The sequence below is a fragment of the Tenrec ecaudatus genome, chromosome 3 (assembly GCF_050624435.1).
Source record: "Tenrec ecaudatus isolate mTenEca1 chromosome 3, mTenEca1.hap1, whole genome shotgun sequence".
NCBI classification, from domain to species: Eukaryota; Metazoa; Chordata; class Mammalia; order Afrosoricida; family Tenrecidae; genus Tenrec; species Tenrec ecaudatus.
In genome coordinates this window covers 191,880,270-191,899,493 of record NC_134532.1, presented here as the reverse complement: position 1 = coordinate 191,899,493, position 19,224 = coordinate 191,880,270, and the positions used below count along the sequence as shown (strand labels likewise).

General features: G+C 47.2%; 1 protein-coding gene across 4 annotated transcripts in view; it reads left to right on the top strand.

The window, feature by feature from the left end:
• Nucleotides 1-9,271: 9,271 nt before the first annotated feature.
• The window catches only part of PCDH7 (protocadherin 7), a 496,884-nt gene continuing 486,931 nt past the window's right edge, over nt 9,272-19,224 (top strand). For 2 of the 4 annotated variants that reach the window (XM_075544454.1, XM_075544453.1), the window contains exon 1: nt 9,272-13,526. In XM_075544454.1, the coding sequence (XP_075400569.1) occupies nt 10,347-13,526 (3,180 nt within the window). In that variant the 5' untranslated portion in view covers nt 9,272-10,346. The remainder of the gene's footprint in view (nt 13,527-19,224) is intronic. The other 2 variants (XM_075544455.1, XM_075544456.1) reach the window with 2 other exon arrangements.

Genomic DNA, 19,224 nt, shown 5'->3' with positions numbered 1-19,224 from the left:
CTGTGGATTGTTCCCATCTTCTTTGGTTGCTTCTTGCCTCATTCAATATTTTGCCCATAGAATCTTTCAATAGTTCAGGTCAAGGTTTAGAGGGTTTTAAAATGTTTGTTCGGGTTGTGTGTGTGTTTACATTCTTCCTGTTTAAGATATGCAAGCTATGTTCTTCCTTTTTGGTTTTCTGATTCTAGGTCTTTGCATACTTCATTATAAAATTTCACTTTATCTTTCCAAGCTTCCCTTTGACATTTTCCGTTCAGCTCTTGGAATTCAGCATTTCCTCTAACGTTCCCAGGCAATGCATAAGGTTTTCAGTGGCTACTTCCTCTGAAGTGGGCAGTTGAGTCATTCTTCTTAATCTGTTTTTACTCTGGAAGCTCCATTGAAACCGGGTCACTTTGGGTGGCCATGCTGACATTTGAAATATCTGTGACATAGCTTCCAGCATCGCATCAAAAATCACAGCTGACAGCGACACATGTGACCACAGTATGACAAACTGACAGACAAGTGGTGGAAAGTCATATAGATTATTAAAATGATAGATAAATGCAATATGTCTGTGGATGCATGGATTGTGTAATGCATGGGGATGGCTGTGCTATGTACTGCAGCAGTTTCTTCCTCACGTGAAATTTGAAATAATGAATTTCTTGGTATTTTCACGGTACTCCAAGCAGTTAATATTCTAGAAAGAGAAGAGCAGATTTTTCTGTTAGTGGTCAAATAGTAAATACGTTAGGTTTTGCACACTTCATCCTATCTCTGTCCCATAATCTTGTTTGTTTGAAACAAACACTTTAAATGGTAAAACTATTCTTAACTGGGGCATCCAAAAAGAAGCATAGGAGTGCACTTGGACCATAAACTGGAGTTATTGATGCCTGGGAGGGAAAAGCGTTATGCAAATATGAATGAATGCAATTCAGAACAATGAAAATGGATACAATGTAAAACAAAAAAAACCTGAAAAATCTAGAATATCCTATTTTAAACCTTTACAAGAGCATTAGGAGGACAAAGCAGGGTCCTTTATTTTATTAAGAATTTAATTTGCACAGAGTTAGTAGCTCTTATAAAATTATCTCACTACCCACCCTCAACAACCCAAAAGACTCAATGATTCCCACTTCCCAGATAATTTTAAAACATAAGCTCTAAGAAAACAAGGTTTATTTCATTATTCATACCCCAAATCTAACATGTAGTCTAAAATGTATCAGTGTTTTCCAACAAAGGTTATGGAACCACTTGTATTTTGCCAATTGCCATTTCCAACACAGACATAAACACATACCCTGATAGGCATGCAGTTGTTATTTTTTGTATATGCTGCTTGATTGAGTATATTTCTGACAAGAAGGAATTTCTGTTTAGACTAGCCATCCATGGGAAGTAGATTCTCCACTTGGAATTTTGTAGCTTCTGGCTCCACATTACGATTGCGGGAGACCATACCTAGAACAGAGTGCTCGGTGGTACTTTCCCATCACAGCAGAGCCTCTGGCATAGCACACAAGGGTATGCACCACACTGAGGGAGCCAGGGCAGCCAATGTCGGAAAAGCGCCTGGGAGCCATTCTACATCGGGGTAGCTAACAATTACTTAACTATGTATAAAAGTGATTATGAATTCTGAGAGAGAAAGAGAGAGAGAGAGAACATATTGACAAGCTTAAATTAAAGGTATCCCATCTTAACTTTCCATTACCTCAATTCAAAAACCACCTGAAATTTTTCTAAGATCACTTACATGATCAAAATGGTACACATACCCCTCCAAAAGTGTTTAAAAGTCTTACTTTTGAAAATTTCAAATGCATCTTACCATGTCAATACATAACTGAACGCTCCTTCCAGAGATCTTAAAAGAGGCTGTGTTAGTCTGGGTTGACTAGAAAAGCAAATTCAGAGACACTCATGTGTATAAGAAAGAGCTTTATATCAAAGATTAATTGTGTATTAAGAAAGCATCCCAGCACAGTCCAGTTCAAGTCCATAAATCCAATATTAACCCATATGTCTGATACAGGTCTATAATTTACTCTTCAGACTCATTCAACACATGTAATGACGCTGAATGCAGGAAGATCATAGGCCAGTGGCTGGAAAGTCTTGTGGATCCAGCAACAGTGGAAGCATCTGAACTCTGGCAGGGGTCTCCACGTGGCTCCTCCAGCTCTGGGATTTTAGGGTAGCTCCAAGTATCTTGTCAGCAGGAAGAGGAAGCAGAGAGTCTGTGTGTGTCTGGCCTTCAGTGAGCTATTTATCTCCATGGCGCCTCCAAGTGAGGTTATCAAACTGCAGCCTGATTGGCAGGCTAGACTCCACCTCTTTGAAAGTTGACACCAGATTATGTACCACCGAGGCTAATGGAAATGAAAAGATAACCAAGCTCATTAGCTTCACAGAAAGGAGAACTGCTGTCTAGTATTAAAGACCTTTGGTAAAATGCTGCTTTATTGGAGAACATAAGGCAGAAGCAGAGGCTCCCAAGGAAAATATGAACTGTGCTTTCTATTTGTCAGATGAAAAGAAACCTTTTATTATATGTCACTGAAAATGAAGAAGCTACTACTCCTTGTCCCAAATAGATAGCCAGGATCAAGCCACAACTAAAATGACAAGGAACATTCAGAAACAGAAAGATCTAGAAAATTTCACTGCTGAAGTCAGACATATCATGGTCCCTGCCTTGAGGTTACTAACCCATGAAAACATGTAATAGCTTATATATACGCAAGCCAAACGAACATCTTATATCTGTGCAGTCATTTGATTTCAAGTCATTTATCGGCAATATCATGAATCAGTTTATCAGTCAAAATGGGGCATAAAAAAGAAGAACCATCATATCCTAGAATCACTATCATCTTTCTGTGCCACTGTGAATCAACAATACTTTATCAAAAGTCTTGCTCAAGCTGTTAAATTCTGCACCATATTTTACGGGGGTGGGAGCGGGGGACTAGAAGAAAATATGTTTGCTGAGGTTAAAAATTACCTATTTGGCTTTATGAAGAACTTGCCAGTTGAAGGAATATGTATTGGTGACTGGGTAGTGTACCTGTTAATTTATAGGGATGGATAGCCGACACCTTTATTATCTACGTTGTTAAGCCTTTTCATTCAGATTGCGTAATCCATCAAATAAGTGCTGATCTAGGCATTTTAAAACATACTACCACTTCCAAAATCAATAGCATTTAAAGTTTATGATGGTCTCCAGATATTGGTCCTAAGTCAGCTCAATAACTGGGATGACTGATAGAGAACTGAAAATGGATTTCATTTTAGTGACCTAAGGTACTCACGGAGGTGAAGCTTGTCACTGCCATTCACCATTCACTGGCCAGTTAGTCTATGGTCCCATCCTGCCACAAGGGGGCCAAAAAGTACCATCCTATCCTAGGCCCAGAAGTCACCAGTCCAAAATATTGGAGAATGAGCCCAAGAATTCTCAAAAATCATCAGTTTCTCTCATTGGAAAATCATGGCTGCTAAAAGTAGTCCCTTAGATGTGCTACATTGCCCCCTAAATATTCCCCCTTTTGTATTTTCTGGAAGCTTTTGGTCAAATTTCTTTGGCTAAAGGTCGGTACCACCCTACAATACATAATTAAAATAAGAAAGATTCTACTTAACATAATATGTCATCATAGTAAGGGACTGAAACTTATAAAAATCAATTTGTAATTTTCAAACATATTTAGTACAAAGAAGGTCATTTTTTGCATATGATGTTCATATAAGGCATTATGAGATACCCCAACCTTGCCCCGCCCCAAAATTCTTACTAGATTATCTGGCTTAGAAGTCATTATTTCTAGCATCATTCAACATATCCTGCCACTTTAGTAAAAACAAGAAGTTCTTGTGGTGCTGTCCTGAAGTGTGAGAATGCTAACTGCCAGATCACCAATTCAAACTCCACTGGCTTCTCTGAAGGACAGAGGCGAACTCATCTGCTCCAGGCACGGTTTGTAGACTGGGAGCTTTGCTGTGGGTTAGAGTCACGTGGATGGCAGTGAGTTGGCTTCAGCTTGGTTTCATTTCCCTTTGCTCCGAGGCTGCACTGTCATAAGTTCATGCTACAGAGAGCACTGGCGTATCCAACTGTACCATAGATAGCAAGAGGGGCAACTTGAAATTGTTCTAAATGAGAGGATATACTGCCTTGACTTATCAAGGATGTTTTCCCCCCAAAACAGCTCACTTAACTTTGACAATATACAGTGTTCCCTCCAAGTTTTGATTTTGAAAATTAATATCATCTTAATGCTTAGGCATTAAATTTAAGTTTAAAGTACCTAAGAAATAAAAGACAATATGTTCATCAACTACAGTAGTTGAATCTGTATGCATAAAGCATAAACTGTACATGTGTGCTGTTGCATATATTTTATCATTTAAAATGTTATAAAAGAAAACATCAACTCTGCTAAGCTTAGAGTGAAACCATGTCTATGAAATATTGTGTGAAAACTTTAGACACTCTATTTAAATATGCACATCAAATAGTCTATGAGAACATTGATACTCAGATAAGAAGCTAACATTTATTTTTTTGGACCTTTTTTTCTCTCTATTTAAACACGATTTTTGTACCAGCATTGCGGAAATGTCAATAGGTGGCATGAAACTACTTGGATTCTTCATTTGTGTTTTCTTTTATTGGTGTATTGTAATGTATGGCTTTGCATAACATGATTTCATCATTTAAACAGCACAATTGGTTTTATTCTTGGCTAGAGAGCAATTAAATAATCACTGATGCAAGCAGTTATTACCTTGCTTAAAAGGAAATCTGTGGTTTCCTTATTTAAACTGCTGAGCTTTAATGTCCATCAGAAGGTCTGTTATTGCAATGAATAATTTAGTCAGTTCAGTCTAGTGCACATTATAATACTTCAAGACTTAGGACTGCACAATATCCCAAAAGTTTCTCATGGCTCCGAGCATCAGAATCAGATTTGTTCTGAGGCAATCAGTAGGAACACTTGTTATTCCGTGAAGCAATGTGTTTAGGATACAATCGATGCTAATGATTATTTGAGGGGTGAGGTATCAACTTTACCAGAAGATGTTGGAGAATCTGATCCGCGTAGCGCCAAACACAGGTCTACATGGAAGTAAATGGGAGGAAACCCCCTTTTTAAAAAGACGAAAGGTCAATGGATTTGGAGACGTAAGGGTGTCATTTCCCCTGCTTGTCCCTTGGTGGAGTTCTTGAGTCGTTTTCTTCCTTCAGTCAACCTGCTTTTAGAGTTCTTTCCAGAACTGGCTGTCACGTTGACTGTATTTAACCTTTCTCTTGTATGATTGTGAATACAGTCTTTTATAAGTGAAAGCCCCCCCGCCCCGAGATCATGTCTCCAGCACCTACTTCTTTGGTATTCGTACCTATAAACTTTTGTTGTTGTTGTTACTTCTTGCCGGCCTTTTCTGGGGGCTGAACTACATTATGGAATGTGAATGCTATTTTTCAGTCCAGTCACTGAAAATTCGGAACTGCAAAGCAGCTTGAAAGCAAGCGAGCTCCGTAGGTAAATTTTTACAAAGAAAGAAACCAACAACGGTATTTTTAAGTTTAAGGACGGATATTTGGCACCGAAAGAGGTGTGTTTATATTTCAATTAATTTTCAAAATGACATGTCTTTCATTGCACTTGAAATAATTTTAAAAAGCCAACACACCAAAACACAAAAAACCCCCATCATTCCAGCATCCCTCCAAACATTTTGCTTCCTGCACGCGATGACGTCCTATCTCTCTGATCAATGCAGTCTTTAAGACCCAGATCTCGTTTTCTCGCTTCAATTCGGGCCGCCAAAGCAGCAGCAGCCACAGCCGACTCTTAAATTTATTGCAGCCGGTTACACTTTCGATCCCATTTCCTTCTCAAGCCCTTCCTCTCAGGTTGTGAAGATAAATGCAGCATGGGCTCTGAGAAGCCAGGCGGGGGTGTGGGTGGGAGTGCAACCGGATATCATAGTCCCTCGGTGAGGTCTGGTACCAGGGGGGATTAAGTCCCCCAGTTCCTTTTAATGAAATTGCAGAGCACTTGTGACACCCGCGCTAAGACTGCGGAAATGGGGCGGGGGCAGGACGTCTCGCCTCCATTCATCCTACGCGCGGACCGGAGGCTGGAGCCAGAGCGCCCACCCCAAGCTAGGGGCTGCGGGGGTGGGGAGGTGGGGAGGGACCCTGAGCTCTGGCCGCCACCAGGACGCCCCGGGGCTCCTGTCACCCCGGCCCGCCCATTCCCTTCCAGGTACCGGAGAATCGCGCCGGGGAGCCCAGCCACCGCCTCCCCTTCGCTGTTAGGGCGGAAAGGTCGCAGCCGAGCGCCCGGAGCGGGGGAGGGAAGAGAGGCCGGCGGCTCCGCGGGCCTAGGGGTCTGGCCAGCCTGCGCGCTGCTCTCCATGCCGCACACGTCGGACCCATTTCCCACGCCGCTTTGGCTCCGCGGCAGCTAGGGAAGCGGGTAGGGCGGGCGGGCTGGAGACGACCTCCCGCTCGCCAAGAGAAAGCCACTCCACTGTGAAGGACGCGCCGCGGCCCCCGCTGCGCCGGGAAGAAATTTGGAGCGCGCGCAGGGGCAAGCCGCCCAGTCCTTCCCCCGCCGCCGGCGTGCGCCCCGCGAGCGCGCGCCGGGCAAACGCCTGGAGACGCGGAGGGGCTCTTTAAGTTTACCGTCTGGAGAGAGACAGAGAGAGCAGGGGATGCACTACGTCTCTGACCACGCGACCGCGTGAAGTTTGCAAAATCTAGTGGAGACCGTGAGGGGAGGGGGTGCGCTGCACCATTTTGCCGTGCATCGGAATGCACCCTCACCGGGCCGCCCAGCCTAGACGCCTCTGGCGCCACTTCGGACTGGGGGAGGAAGGGGTAACGGTGGGCGAGCGTCCTTAGAAACCGGAGTCCAAGGCAAATATAAGGGGCATTTGGTGTGACTGCCACTGCCACTTAGCCGGCCGGGAAGGCGCTGCGGCGCTACAACACGCCGCCACCCCCACCCCCGCCCTCCTCCCCCGGCTCGGGACTGCGGCGGTGCGCACTGAGTCTGCGCGCGGAGCTTTTCTCGCTGATGCTGCAGATATAGAGCAAAGGAGCTCCGGTGGCGGGGGAAGGGAAGGGGGAAGGCCGGGTTCCCGGTCCTGGCCCCTGCGGAGCAGCCGCCACCCCCGGAGGCCTGCAGCTCTAGCCGAGTGGAAAATACTCCCCCGGCCCCTGGCATCCACTGCACTTCCATCCCTTTTGCCTCGCCATCCCTCTTGGGGACAGCAAGGAAATCTCTGCTCTCCCCGCCTCCTCCCTTTTCCAACACGCTGCGCCCGCCCAAACAACCGCGCGTTACATCTGCTCCTAGACTTTATTGGTGTTTGTCTTGTTTAAATCATTCTGCCTTCCCACACTGGACTCATCAAGGCAGCGTGCCCACTCTGGGGGGATTGCTTTTTCTTTCTTTCTTTTTTTTTTTTTTTTTTTGCCTATCCTCTCTCAAATGCTCCTTAAATGGAGGCCCTCGGATGCGCAAGGACCGAGCAGAAGAACCAGGGACTACCTACATCCCAGCCGCAGCCCCTTTTCTTCTTTGAGGCTCTAAGATTTTTCCCAGTGGTCGTTATGATCTTTAACCCTCCCGATCCTAGCGGAGTCCCCGATTTTAGCATCCACTTAAGTGATTTCGAAGCAACACCCCCAGCGAGGTCTGCTGAGACAGGCTGCAGTGGGCGTGATTGAGAATCGGGGAAGCCGGGCGTTAGGGAATACCACAGAGGATCAAGTGGCACAAAGTCAAAAGGCGCTGGGGACACTCTGGTACCTAAAGTTGTCATTAAAGTTTATTTCCCTTTTATCCAGATAGGTGACGCTACTCTTTTTCAGTTACGAAAGGCTGCAGATTTCTTCACAGAAAACAAGATCCAGGCTTCCAACATGTGTTTATTCCCTAGGCGCGCGCGCACACCGGTCTACTCTGTAAGCAAGCACAAGAACCGGAATGCCACGCATTCAAACAAAGACTGGCGATACCCCCAGCCCTCTGAAGTTGATGCTCCGAAAAGGGACCCCACCCCCTCCTGCTCTCTCTAGAGTTTTTGTGCACTCTCAGCCACGGCACCCCGCCATCGTTTCTTAGAACACCAGGGTGGTTTTCTGGGCGCTCGCGGGCTCCACAACGCACCCGTAACCGTGCCCTCACCAAGCATGCTCTGCCACGAACCCAGACACTTTTGAGCGTGTGTGGCTGGGGGGCGGGGGGCGGTAGGGGTCCGGGTGGTCTGGGTGGGAAGAGCAGGAAAAAGGTTTTCTGGCACCGGCGCTGGCGCGCGCACACACGCACTTGGCATTAGTCAGAGTCAGGAGGAAATTTCCCAGCCCGAGGGAGGGAAAGCGAGCGCCCGCGAGCTGACGGCGGCTGCACCAGCGAAAGGACGGGAGGCGGGAGCCGGCTTTGGCAGAGGGAAGGCTGGCTGGGGCTGAGCACTCTCGGAGCGGCCCGGAGCGGGAGCCGGGCTTTCCGGAGCGCGGGGCTGCCCGGGGTTCCTCGCGCCCGCCTCCTCCAGACCTCCCTCCCCCCCACCCCCCCTGGCTCTGAGCGTTTGTAGTTTCGGCTGCCGCCACCGCGGCCACGTCAGGGACGAGGGACGAGGCTCGAGCCCGGAGCTAGCGGGCGAGCTCCCAGCAGCAACCGCCACTTTGGGCAAACTTGCCGGTTTCCTGCTCCCAAAGAGCGAACCCTAGCTTCCCAGTTGTTGTTCTGTGTCCCCGAGCCCCAGCAGCCCGGGGAGGGCGGCGGGAGCGCCTACAAAAGACCCCCGAGACTCGAAAAAGGGACCAGACAACTGCGGAATTCACCCGCCACGCAGGGCACTTCCGAGGCAACGATCGACTGGCACTTTCCCCCCCTTTGGCATGCAGGATTTTTTTTGTTGTTTTTTTTTAAAGCTACTTGGCAGCAATCTCTGACTCCACCCCCCCTCCACCCCCACCCCTGAAACGCCTTTTGCTTTTCTTCGGAAATCTGGAAGAATTGAGCATCTTTGTTAATTGCCTTGGTGTGTGTGGGGAGTGGGGGCTAACCTCCCCAGTGCTCAGAGCCTGGTGGGCTCACCTTTGAACTGCGAAGGGATCAAGTTCAGCTCGAGTTCCCTGCTTTGGGACTGGCAGGAAGGAAGAGCGTGAGCAAGCAGGAGACCGAGTGGGAGAAGGGGAAAGGGGAAAGGAGAGGAGGGAGGAGAGAGGGGGAGGGAGGGGAGGGATCGAGGGAGGGAGAGAGAGTGAGCGCGGGGAGAGAGAGGCTGCAATCTCCTCCCTGAATCGCGCACAGCGCTGCAGATCCCACTGCTCCGACATGCGGGCCGCATGCAGGTGAGAAAAGGCACAGACTCTGCGGCTGAGAACCCAAACTTGGGCACCGCGCGGCGCGCACGGCTCAGCCCTCGCCTCCGCGGGGGAACGGCTGCTGCGGTTTCAGGCGGAGGCTTCGTGACTAATGACCTTGCGCAGAGTAGTTAAGAAAAAAAGAGAAACCCGAGCTCCCCGGGTGTGAGCAAGGACTGACTCTCTGGGCGTCTCGGGAGATGGCTCGGACTGCTCTTTGGCGCGCCGGGAGGACCCGGTCGAGAATCGCGCAGTGACGCGCGTGGGCTCCTCGCCACGGCGCCCGAAGCGACCTGCCGGAGGTTTCTGGTCCTCCCTCGCTCGGCCGGCTCCCCCGCTACCTTCGCAGAGTCGGAGTTGAGAGCGGCTTGTTGCTGGCCCCCACGCCTGGGGCCGGAGACGACTCCCGTTTGCCCGGGCAGCCGGAGCCCGAGCGGAGACCGGGCTTGAAGTGAGTGGCTGGAACGTGCGTTGGACTCGACTGGAGTCGCAGCGCAGACGAACGGGGCTGGCTGGCTGGGGAGGCTGCCGCCGAGCTCCGCGCCACCTCCCGACTCCGCCGCCTGCCCGCCTGCCGGAGTGCTCCCAGCCCCTGGCGACCGCGCGACCACCGGCGCCGGGGACCCTCCGCGCGCTGCGGGCATGACTCGTGGGGGGGTCGCCGAGCCCGCGGCGCGCAGTGTCCCGTGAACTGTGAGTAGTGGGACTGAAAGGCGGCCGACGAGCGAGCGATTAGCACCCGTTGCATGAATTATGAAACAATAACTTTCGGAAGAAGCAGGAAGCAAAAAAAGAGCACGACTCGCTCGCGGCTCCCGCGGGCCGACTCGCACGCCGCTCTCGCCCCCTCCCTCCGCTCTCGGAGGAGCGCCGTCCTCGGCCGGGCGCGGGGAGAGGGCTGGGGGAGGGCCGCCCCGGGGGCTGCGGTCAGAAGGAGCAGTAGCAGCAGCAGCAGGAGAAGATGCTGAGGATGCGGACGGCGGGCTGGGCGCGCGGCTGGTGCCTGGGCTGCTGTCTGCTCCTGCCTCTCTCGCTCAGCCTGGGGGCCGCCAAGCAACTCCTCCGGTACCGGCTGGCCGAGGAGGGCCCCGCCGACGTCCGCATAGGCAACGTCGCCTCCGACCTGGGCATCGTGACCGGCTCGGGCGAGGTGACTTTCAGCCTGGAGTCGGGCTCCGAGTACCTGAAGATCGACAACCTCACGGGCGAGCTGAGTACCAGCGAGCGGCGCATCGACCGCGAGAAGCTGCCCCAGTGTCAGATGATCTTCGACGAGAACGAGTGTTTCCTGGACTTCGAGGTGTCCGTCATCGGGCCCTCGCAGAGCTGGGTGGACCTGTTCGAGGGCCGGGTCATCGTGCTGGACATTAACGACAACACGCCCACCTTCCCGTCGCCGGTGCTCACGCTCACCGTGGAGGAGAACCGGCCGGTGGGCACGCTCTACCTGCTGCCCACCGCCACCGACCGGGACTTCGGCCGCAACGGCATCGAGCGCTACGAGCTGCTGCAGGAGCCCGGGGGCGGCGGCGGCGAGGGCCGGCGCGCTGGGCCGGCCGACAGCGCCCCCTACCCCGGGGGCGGCGGGAACGGCGCGGGCGGCGGCGGCGGCCCAGGCAGCGCCAAGCGGCGGCCGGACTCTGCACCCGAGGGCGGCGGCGGCGGCGGGACGGGCCCGGGGGGCCGCAGCAGCGTGTTCGAGCTGCAGGTGGCCGACACCCCGGACGGGGAGAAGCAGCCTCAGCTGATCGTGAAGGGGGCTCTGGACCGAGAGCAGCGCGACTCCTATGAGCTGACCCTGCGGGTGCGCGACGGCGGCGACCCCCCTCGCTCTTCCCAGGCCATCCTGCGGGTGCTCATCACCGACGTGAACGACAACAGCCCCCGCTTCGAGAAAAGCGTGTACGAGGCTGACCTGGCGGAGAACAGCGCCCCGGGCACCCCGATCCTGCAGCTGCGCGCCACCGACCTGGACGTGGGGGTCAACGGGCAGATCGAGTACGTGTTCGGAGCGGCCACAGAGTCGGTGAGGCGGCTGCTACGACTCGATGAGACGTCCGGCTGGCTCAGCGTCCTGCATCGCATCGACCGCGAGGAGGTGAACCAGTTGCGCTTCACCGTCATGGCACGCGACCGCGGACAGCCCCCCAAGACCGACAAGGCCACCGTGGTCCTCAACATCAAGGATGAGAACGACAACGTGCCGTCCATTGAAATTCGCAAGATTGGCCGCATTCCACTGAAGGATGGGGTAGCCAACGTGGCCGAAGATGTCCTGGTTGACACGCCTATCGCCCTGGTGCAAGTGTCCGACAGAGACCAAGGTGAGAACGGGGTGGTCACCTGCACTGTGGTGGGCGATGTGCCCTTCCAGCTCAAGCCGGCCAGCGACACCGAGGGCGACCAGAACAAGAAAAAGTACTTCCTGCACACCTCGGCCCCTCTGGACTTTGAGTCCACCCCAGAGTTCAACGTGGTCATCGTGGCAGTGGACTCTGGCAGCCCCAGCCTCTCCAGCAACAACTCTCTGGTGGTCAAGGTGGGAGACACCAATGACAACCCGCCGGTCTTCGAGCATTCAGTGGTGGAGGTTTACTTCTATGAGAACAATGTCCCAGGCGACCGGGTGGCCACGGTGCAGGCTACTGACGCAGACAGCGGGAAGAACGCAGAGATCACCTACTCCTTGGACTCCTCGGTGATGGGGATCTTTGCCATCGATCCCAATTCCGGAGACATCCTGGTAAATAAGGTCCTGGATCGGGAGCAGACGGACAGGTATGAGTTTAAAGTTAACGCCAAAGACAAAGGCATCCCGGTGCTCCAGGGCAGCACCACAGTGATTGTGCAGGTGGCTGATAAGAATGACAATGACCCCAAGTTTATGCAGGACGTCTTCACCTTCTATGTGAAAGAAAACTTGCAGCCCAACAGCCCCGTGGGGATGGTGACCGTGATGGACGCTGACAAGGGGAAAAACGCGGAGATGAGGCTCTCCATAGAGGAGAGCAGTGACATTTTTTCCATTGAGAATGACACGGGCACCATTTACTCCACCATGTCCTTTGACAGGGAGCACCAGACCACCTACACTTTCCGGGTCAAGGCTGTGGATGGGGGAGACCCTCCCCGCTCCGCCACAGCCACAGTCTCTCTCTTTGTGATGGATGAAAATGACAATGCTCCCACCGTCACACTCCCCAGGAACATTTCCTACACTTTGCTGCCACCTTCAAGTAATGTCAGGACAGTTGTAGCTACAGTGTTGGCAACAGACAGCGATGATGGCATCAATGCTGACCTTCACTACAGCATCGTGGGAGGGAATCCCTTCAAGCTGTTTGAGATTGATTCCACCAGTGGTGTGGTTTCCTTAGTAGGGAAACTCACCCACAAGCATTATGGCTTGCACAGGTTGGTGGTGCAAGTGAATGACAGTGGGCAGCCGTCCCAGTCCACCACCACTCTGGTGCACGTGTTTGTCAATGAGAGTGTTTCTAATGCAACTGTGATTGACTCCCAGATAGTCAGAAGTTTGCACACACCCCTCACCCAGGACATAGCTGGTGACCCGAGCTATGAAATTAGCAAGCAGAGACTCAGTATTGTCATCGGCGTGGTTGCTGGTATTATGACAGTGATTCTGATCATCCTCATTGTAGTGATGGCCCGGTACTGCAGGTCCAAAAACAAAAATGGCTACGAGGCCGGAAAAAAAGACCACGAAGACTTCTTTACACCCCAGCAGCATGACAAGTCCAAAAAGCCGAAAAAGGACAAGAAAAACAAGAAATCCAAGCAGCCCCTCTACAGCAGCATCGTCACTGTAGAAGCTTCGAAACCAAATGGACAGCGGTATGACAGTGTCAATGAGAAGCTGTCAGACAGCCCTAGCGTGGGGCGATACCGCTCTGTTAATGGTGGCCCTGGCAGTCCTGACCTGGCAAGGCATTACAAATCTAGTTCCCCACTGCCTACTGTCCAGCTTCACCCCCAGTCACCAACTGCAGGGAAGAAACATCAGGCCGTACAAGATCTACCACCAGCCAACACATTTGTGGGAGCAGGAGACAACATTTCAATTGGCTCAGATCACTGCTCTGAGTACAGCTGTCAAACCAATAACAAGTACAGCAAACAGGTAAGATGCCTTCCAAATACATTTAAGTACAGTCCCAAAGAGGGCGAATAACTCTGAGACAGCATCTTTCTGTAAAGCTGTGTCTTCGGTTTTCTCAGGCTATTATTTTAATTTTTAATAGCGGGAATTTAATGTTAGGTCATGCAACATGAATTAAGCAGAGGTCATCGGCGGAGGACACAAGAGTGTGTTTTGTAGGTTGGACCCACGGTTCTCTGAGCTCCTACGGGCAATATTCGAAGTAGGCAGTAGTTTGCACTTCGCATTGCACTTGACAGCCCAATTCATCTTAAGTTCTCTGCCTCCAGAGTAAATTTGTGTATAGGTGCTTTTGAATGGTTAGCTTTACCCAGGAATCATTCTCTTTTGTGGCTACTAAGTGGATAATTGGATAAAGAGATTCAATTTCCCAAGTTACTCCTGGTGTCTATGCAAATTGGACACTATCAAAGTTTTAGCTACATTATACATTATGCAGGATTTTACAGAAAAACAGATGCTGATCCATGCTAATGTAGTACCAAGCCTAAAATATTGAAGTACTAACTATTTTGACAGAAATAGAGCTTCAAAAACATGTAATGATATGCAAATGTTGTGCAAAACTACATTTGTAATACATTGATATCTGTAAAAATTAGGCTTTCATGATGGCAGCTATTTGCAAGCATTTGCATTCTTCGTGTGTAGTATTAAAAGTTTAAAGGTAAATTAAATTGCATGAACCCATTCTTGTTTTAGCAAAGTCACAAAAATTCTTGGGATTGATGTGCACCATGTGTGAATATTTTGGTATGTGTTGTGATATATTGATAAGGTGGCAGGTATATGGAATATTCAACATCCTTCTTTCTTTGTGAAATGTGGAGACAGCCTTTAAAATGTGTATATCCCGAAGTGAACTTCAGAAAGGAGAAGATTTACTTTTGCAAGTTTGGCTTCAGTGATACTCAGAAAGCCTACTCTTCATACACCAAAGTTTATTTGATGCAGAGCAAATAAAACTTTTTGGAAACTGCCGTGTCTCATATGTAGCGAACTCTAATAAAAAAGTATCACATGTATCATTACTGCTAGGACTCATTTCGTAAACCATATTGTAACTCTCAACTCATTATCCATCAACAGTCTTCCTGTTACCTACCCTTGGCCTGTTGAATTTGTAATGTGAGAATTATTTAGGCAGAAGAGAAAGTTACTGCCATGGCACTCCGGGAAGGTGTCATCGAAAAGGGATATGAACTCTTTATTTCTTGTAAAATGATTAAAACCAGCTTATTCAGGAAACTTCTTTATGTAGAACATGCTTTCCTGGAGCTGTTAGAGACAGTAGGAATAGACATAATAGGCTTTTATATCCAGTCATCAAAGCAATCTGTGGAGGAGACACACTTTTAAAATACCTCACATTAATGCATTTGAGGGAAGTACATTGTGTTCATAGCTTTTGATCGGTCTTTTGGTGCATGTGAGCTCAAATTATGTATTTACTTTGACTTGAAATGTGACAGTGGTAGTTTGCATCTATTGTGCTGTTGCTTTACCTGGAATCAGAAGCATATTTTTCTTTTGCTTTTGGTGATTTTATCAGTTTTGTGACGGAGACAGAATCCCACTAAAATAATAGTACATTTATCAGCTTACTTGTAAACACTTACAAGTAAATGGAGAATGCAGGTGTGTTTCCTAGAAAATGGTAAAGTGGAAGGTCAACTCTCTTGGAAAGATCAGCTGTCATCTAATGGCTACTTCTCATCCTGGGGCGGAGGGGTATTTGCAACCTAAATTTCCTGATCTTCAACTTTTGAGTGAACACATCAAATAGATATTTCATACAAACACCCCATAGTATCTGTGCTGTCCCTTAAGCTTCGTTTGGCTTATTAGATTGAATCAGCTCTGTATTCTTGAATATTTAAAACAGCCAATATCCAGACTGTTGGCATCCTGTTTAAAAGGCAAAGTGATCCGCTTATAAATAAACTAATGTATAATGCTGTGCTCTTCAGTGAGCAAAGAAATCCACAGACCACAAGCGAAAATGCACAGAGCAATTGGAATGAATCATGCAGTTCGCCAAAAGTGACTTTGGGAAACTAGTGTGCCATTAGGTATTCAAAAGATGTTTCAGGTTTTAGTCGTGAGTAAACAGTTGACCCATAATGAAATAATGGAGATTGAAACCCATTCTCTTTAATGTAATTAGTGATAGTAATTGATACGTTTCATCTCCATATTGCTGTCAAGGGACAGGGATATCCATGGACAAAGTTACATACATTCTGTATAGTCATCTAACATAGGACACTGGATCCTTTTGTTTTGATTTTTGTGTACCCTACGAAGATGGCTTTTTCTTCTCATGTTTAAAAGATGTTGGCTTTAATATATATATATTTAACTTTCAAAATATATTTTCTTTGATGAAGCCTGATATGAAAGGGCAAAATGAAAAGAAGACAAGGTCTTATTATAAGCTCCCCTCTTTTTATGATATTAAATTTGAGGAAAAACACCTGAGGATTGCCTTCTTTGAATTCCTTGCAGGAGCAATTCATTGGACATCTGCGATTTCATCGGATTTAAAGCCTTTGTTTATGTTTACAGCTCCCTGAATTGCATATCAGAGTCCTTCACTGGTGATGGAATCTAAGGTTCTGCTATCTTCATGAGCATTTGAGAAGACCTTGTGAGGCGTCTCTCCTCAGTTGCGTTTATGGCTACATTAGAATAAATTAAATAGCAGTGCAGAAATAAAAGCCTGCACATACCCAGCGCTCCCTGTTTGGGTTTGTTTTTACAGACTCTGGAGACATTCAAATCAAGCTGCCTTAGTTACTTCTTGACAGATTTGAGGAGATGTGTGTTTCAGAGGTTATTTCTGAAATTCACACATTAGAGAAATTGATGATGTAGCCCAGGTTTTCATCGTTTGGGCTTTTTCAAAGGAAACAAAAACTTCTGCTCTCAGAGAACTCAGTGTGCTTAATTGAACACTGTGCAGCTTGACAGAATTATGGAGATGAACCGTCCACCTTGATTTCGTGCCTTTGGTGGGTATACACGGTCATGGTGGCTGCCAGTGTTGTGAGCTGAAAGTCAAAGTGTATTCCCATCCTGCTTGAGTTATAGAACAAATGCAAGGCATTTTGTTGTTGTTTTTCTGCTTATCGGAACCCTATGGTGTTTCACTAAGTGTTAAATGACCATCTTTCAACTTATTTTTAAAAGTAACATAATTCCCTAAGATTAATAGATGATGTAAAAGTATGACTGTATGACTACCACTCTCCAGCCCTTTTTAGTTTATCATCGCTATGCTGTTATTTAGATAATGCACTTGCTAGTAAAATTTTATTGTGTTTAGTAAATGGAAAGTAAGGTACTTTATTTTTTGGCAAGAGTACAAAGCATACAGATTGAATAAACATTAATTTAAAAATCCATTTGTAGCTGATCCTGAGGTACTCAAGGAAAAAAAATTCCAATGGCGGGCTTCTTTGCATAAGGAATTGCTAAATTGAATCTGAATCTGAATAATGCTTTCTTTAATTGATCAGATTCTGTCAATATATTATGTGCTTAATAAAAGTGTGGCGCAACTTCTTTTTTAATTACTTGCATTTTGGAAGTAAGACGAAGACTTAAGACTTAGATGCAATAAGAACTGAGTCCCAATGATATAAATTAAACAGTATCTACAATGATATAAATTAAACAGTGTCTACTGTAGTTGAAATGCAAGTGATGTTAGTGACCACTTCTAGTTTTAATCTTGTCATTTAATTTCTGAAATTCCAGGATATAATTTTCCCATCTGTAATAATCCCATCTGAAACTGTCTAAAGGCACAATTGATCTACAAATGGTGGGAATCCAGTAACACTTGCCCTGAGCTCATCAGCAAAAGACCAGTGACTGATTTAAGTTACATTGTTGTCATTAGTGCCAACAAACGAACTCACTAAGGGAGCATTACCTGGAACACAGGATGCCTGTGAAACAGGGAAACGATCACCCACTGATTTGATATGAAATGAGTACAAAATTTGCGTGTAAATCTCTCAGATTTGAACCTATTCCTAAGAACCTAGTGTTTCGTCCTTACATTGATTCCAACTCGCAGCGATCCTATAGGACAGATCCGAACTGCCCCATAAGATTTCCAACACTGCAAACCTTTAGGGAATCAGACAGAGGAGTCAACCCACCCACTTTCAGCTGGCAGCAGAGTGCTAAAGCACTGTGCCACCCGGGATCCTCCTTATCCCAGATGCACTGTGAATTAAGAAGTGACCTTGATACTAGACCAGTCAACTGAAAGATTTCAAATCAACCACGCACCTGGAAAAACACAGCAAAACTTTCTTTCTTTGTCATCTTTCCATCTTCAATGGTGTGCCTCAGATGTGAGATGGCATTCACATGGTATAGCTCAGCAAATATAGTTCTAAGCCACCCGAAGATGCCACGTACATTCATACACAGGTGTATCAGCAGTGCTGCCATTACACATTTTTTGCCTTGTGATTTGTATATATTGATGTATGCGAAATTTCTGAACGCTAAACACAAACTTGAAATAAAATGGACTGTTATTAAGAGTGTAATTGCCACATTCTGGAATGACAAGTCATCAGTTTAGCCAGTACATCAAATCTCTCCATTATGCAAATATAATTTGATTAAGATAAAATAAATTAGCAGAGATACAATGTGAACTAGAACTCAGAGCCTAGTGTTCTTTTGCAGTTTGTTATTCCATTGTTAGGGAAAATATAGCATGCCGCCAACTTTATACATATACACACACACACACACATATATACATCTTTAGAAATATGTTGAAATTTACTTTTGCATGTCTAATGTCATTTGTTTGTCTATCAAGGTTGATATTTTTACAATAGGATGTGATTCTGCTTTAAGCTGTAAAGCGATCAGAGAGCAATTATAACTCAAATTTTGAAGAATTTTACAAGAATTAATCATTCCTGCCTTTTGAAGGACAGCAATCGATGACAGACATTAAAGTACTTAAGAGGGGTTAGAGCATATATCCAAAAAGTTAATCGACATAATTTTTAACATGTGGATCAGAAAAATAATATATGTAAGTCCCTATTTTACATTAAATATGTCCTCAATAAAATGCATTTCAAATAGAAAACAATTACAGCGAAAACACTGAGAACTTTCTGTGGGTTAGAATCAGGATATTCTTTTACCACTTGCACACTATTGATCATTCCTTTAGAGAGACGTCCTTTCTTCCAGTTTGGCAGGCGCTTTTCCTTTGGTAGCACCTGCACCCCCAAGGGTCAGCCACTTTCCCCTCTGCATTGGTTTCCAAGCACCTTTATCAGGGAAACATAAGGCTGCATTGTTTTCAAAGCAGATATTATTTCCCTTCTAAGGCAACTGACTCATCAGAACACTTCAGATTTGAAAGCAATTTATTGAGAAAATGTAGACTATTTAATTTACCAACTTAAAAAAAAAGAAATCTGAATGATTTTTTAAACTAAATGGATTGTGATTAGGCCATGGCTTCCCCATTAATCGCCAGTGTTGACGGGTATGTTGAATCTTGTATTGTGATGTGGAGGCTTGAAGGTTATGCAGCAAATTGAGTAGAATGATCATTCGGGCCAGGTACGTATATGCTGTATCTAGCCAACTGCTAGACTCGGGCCCA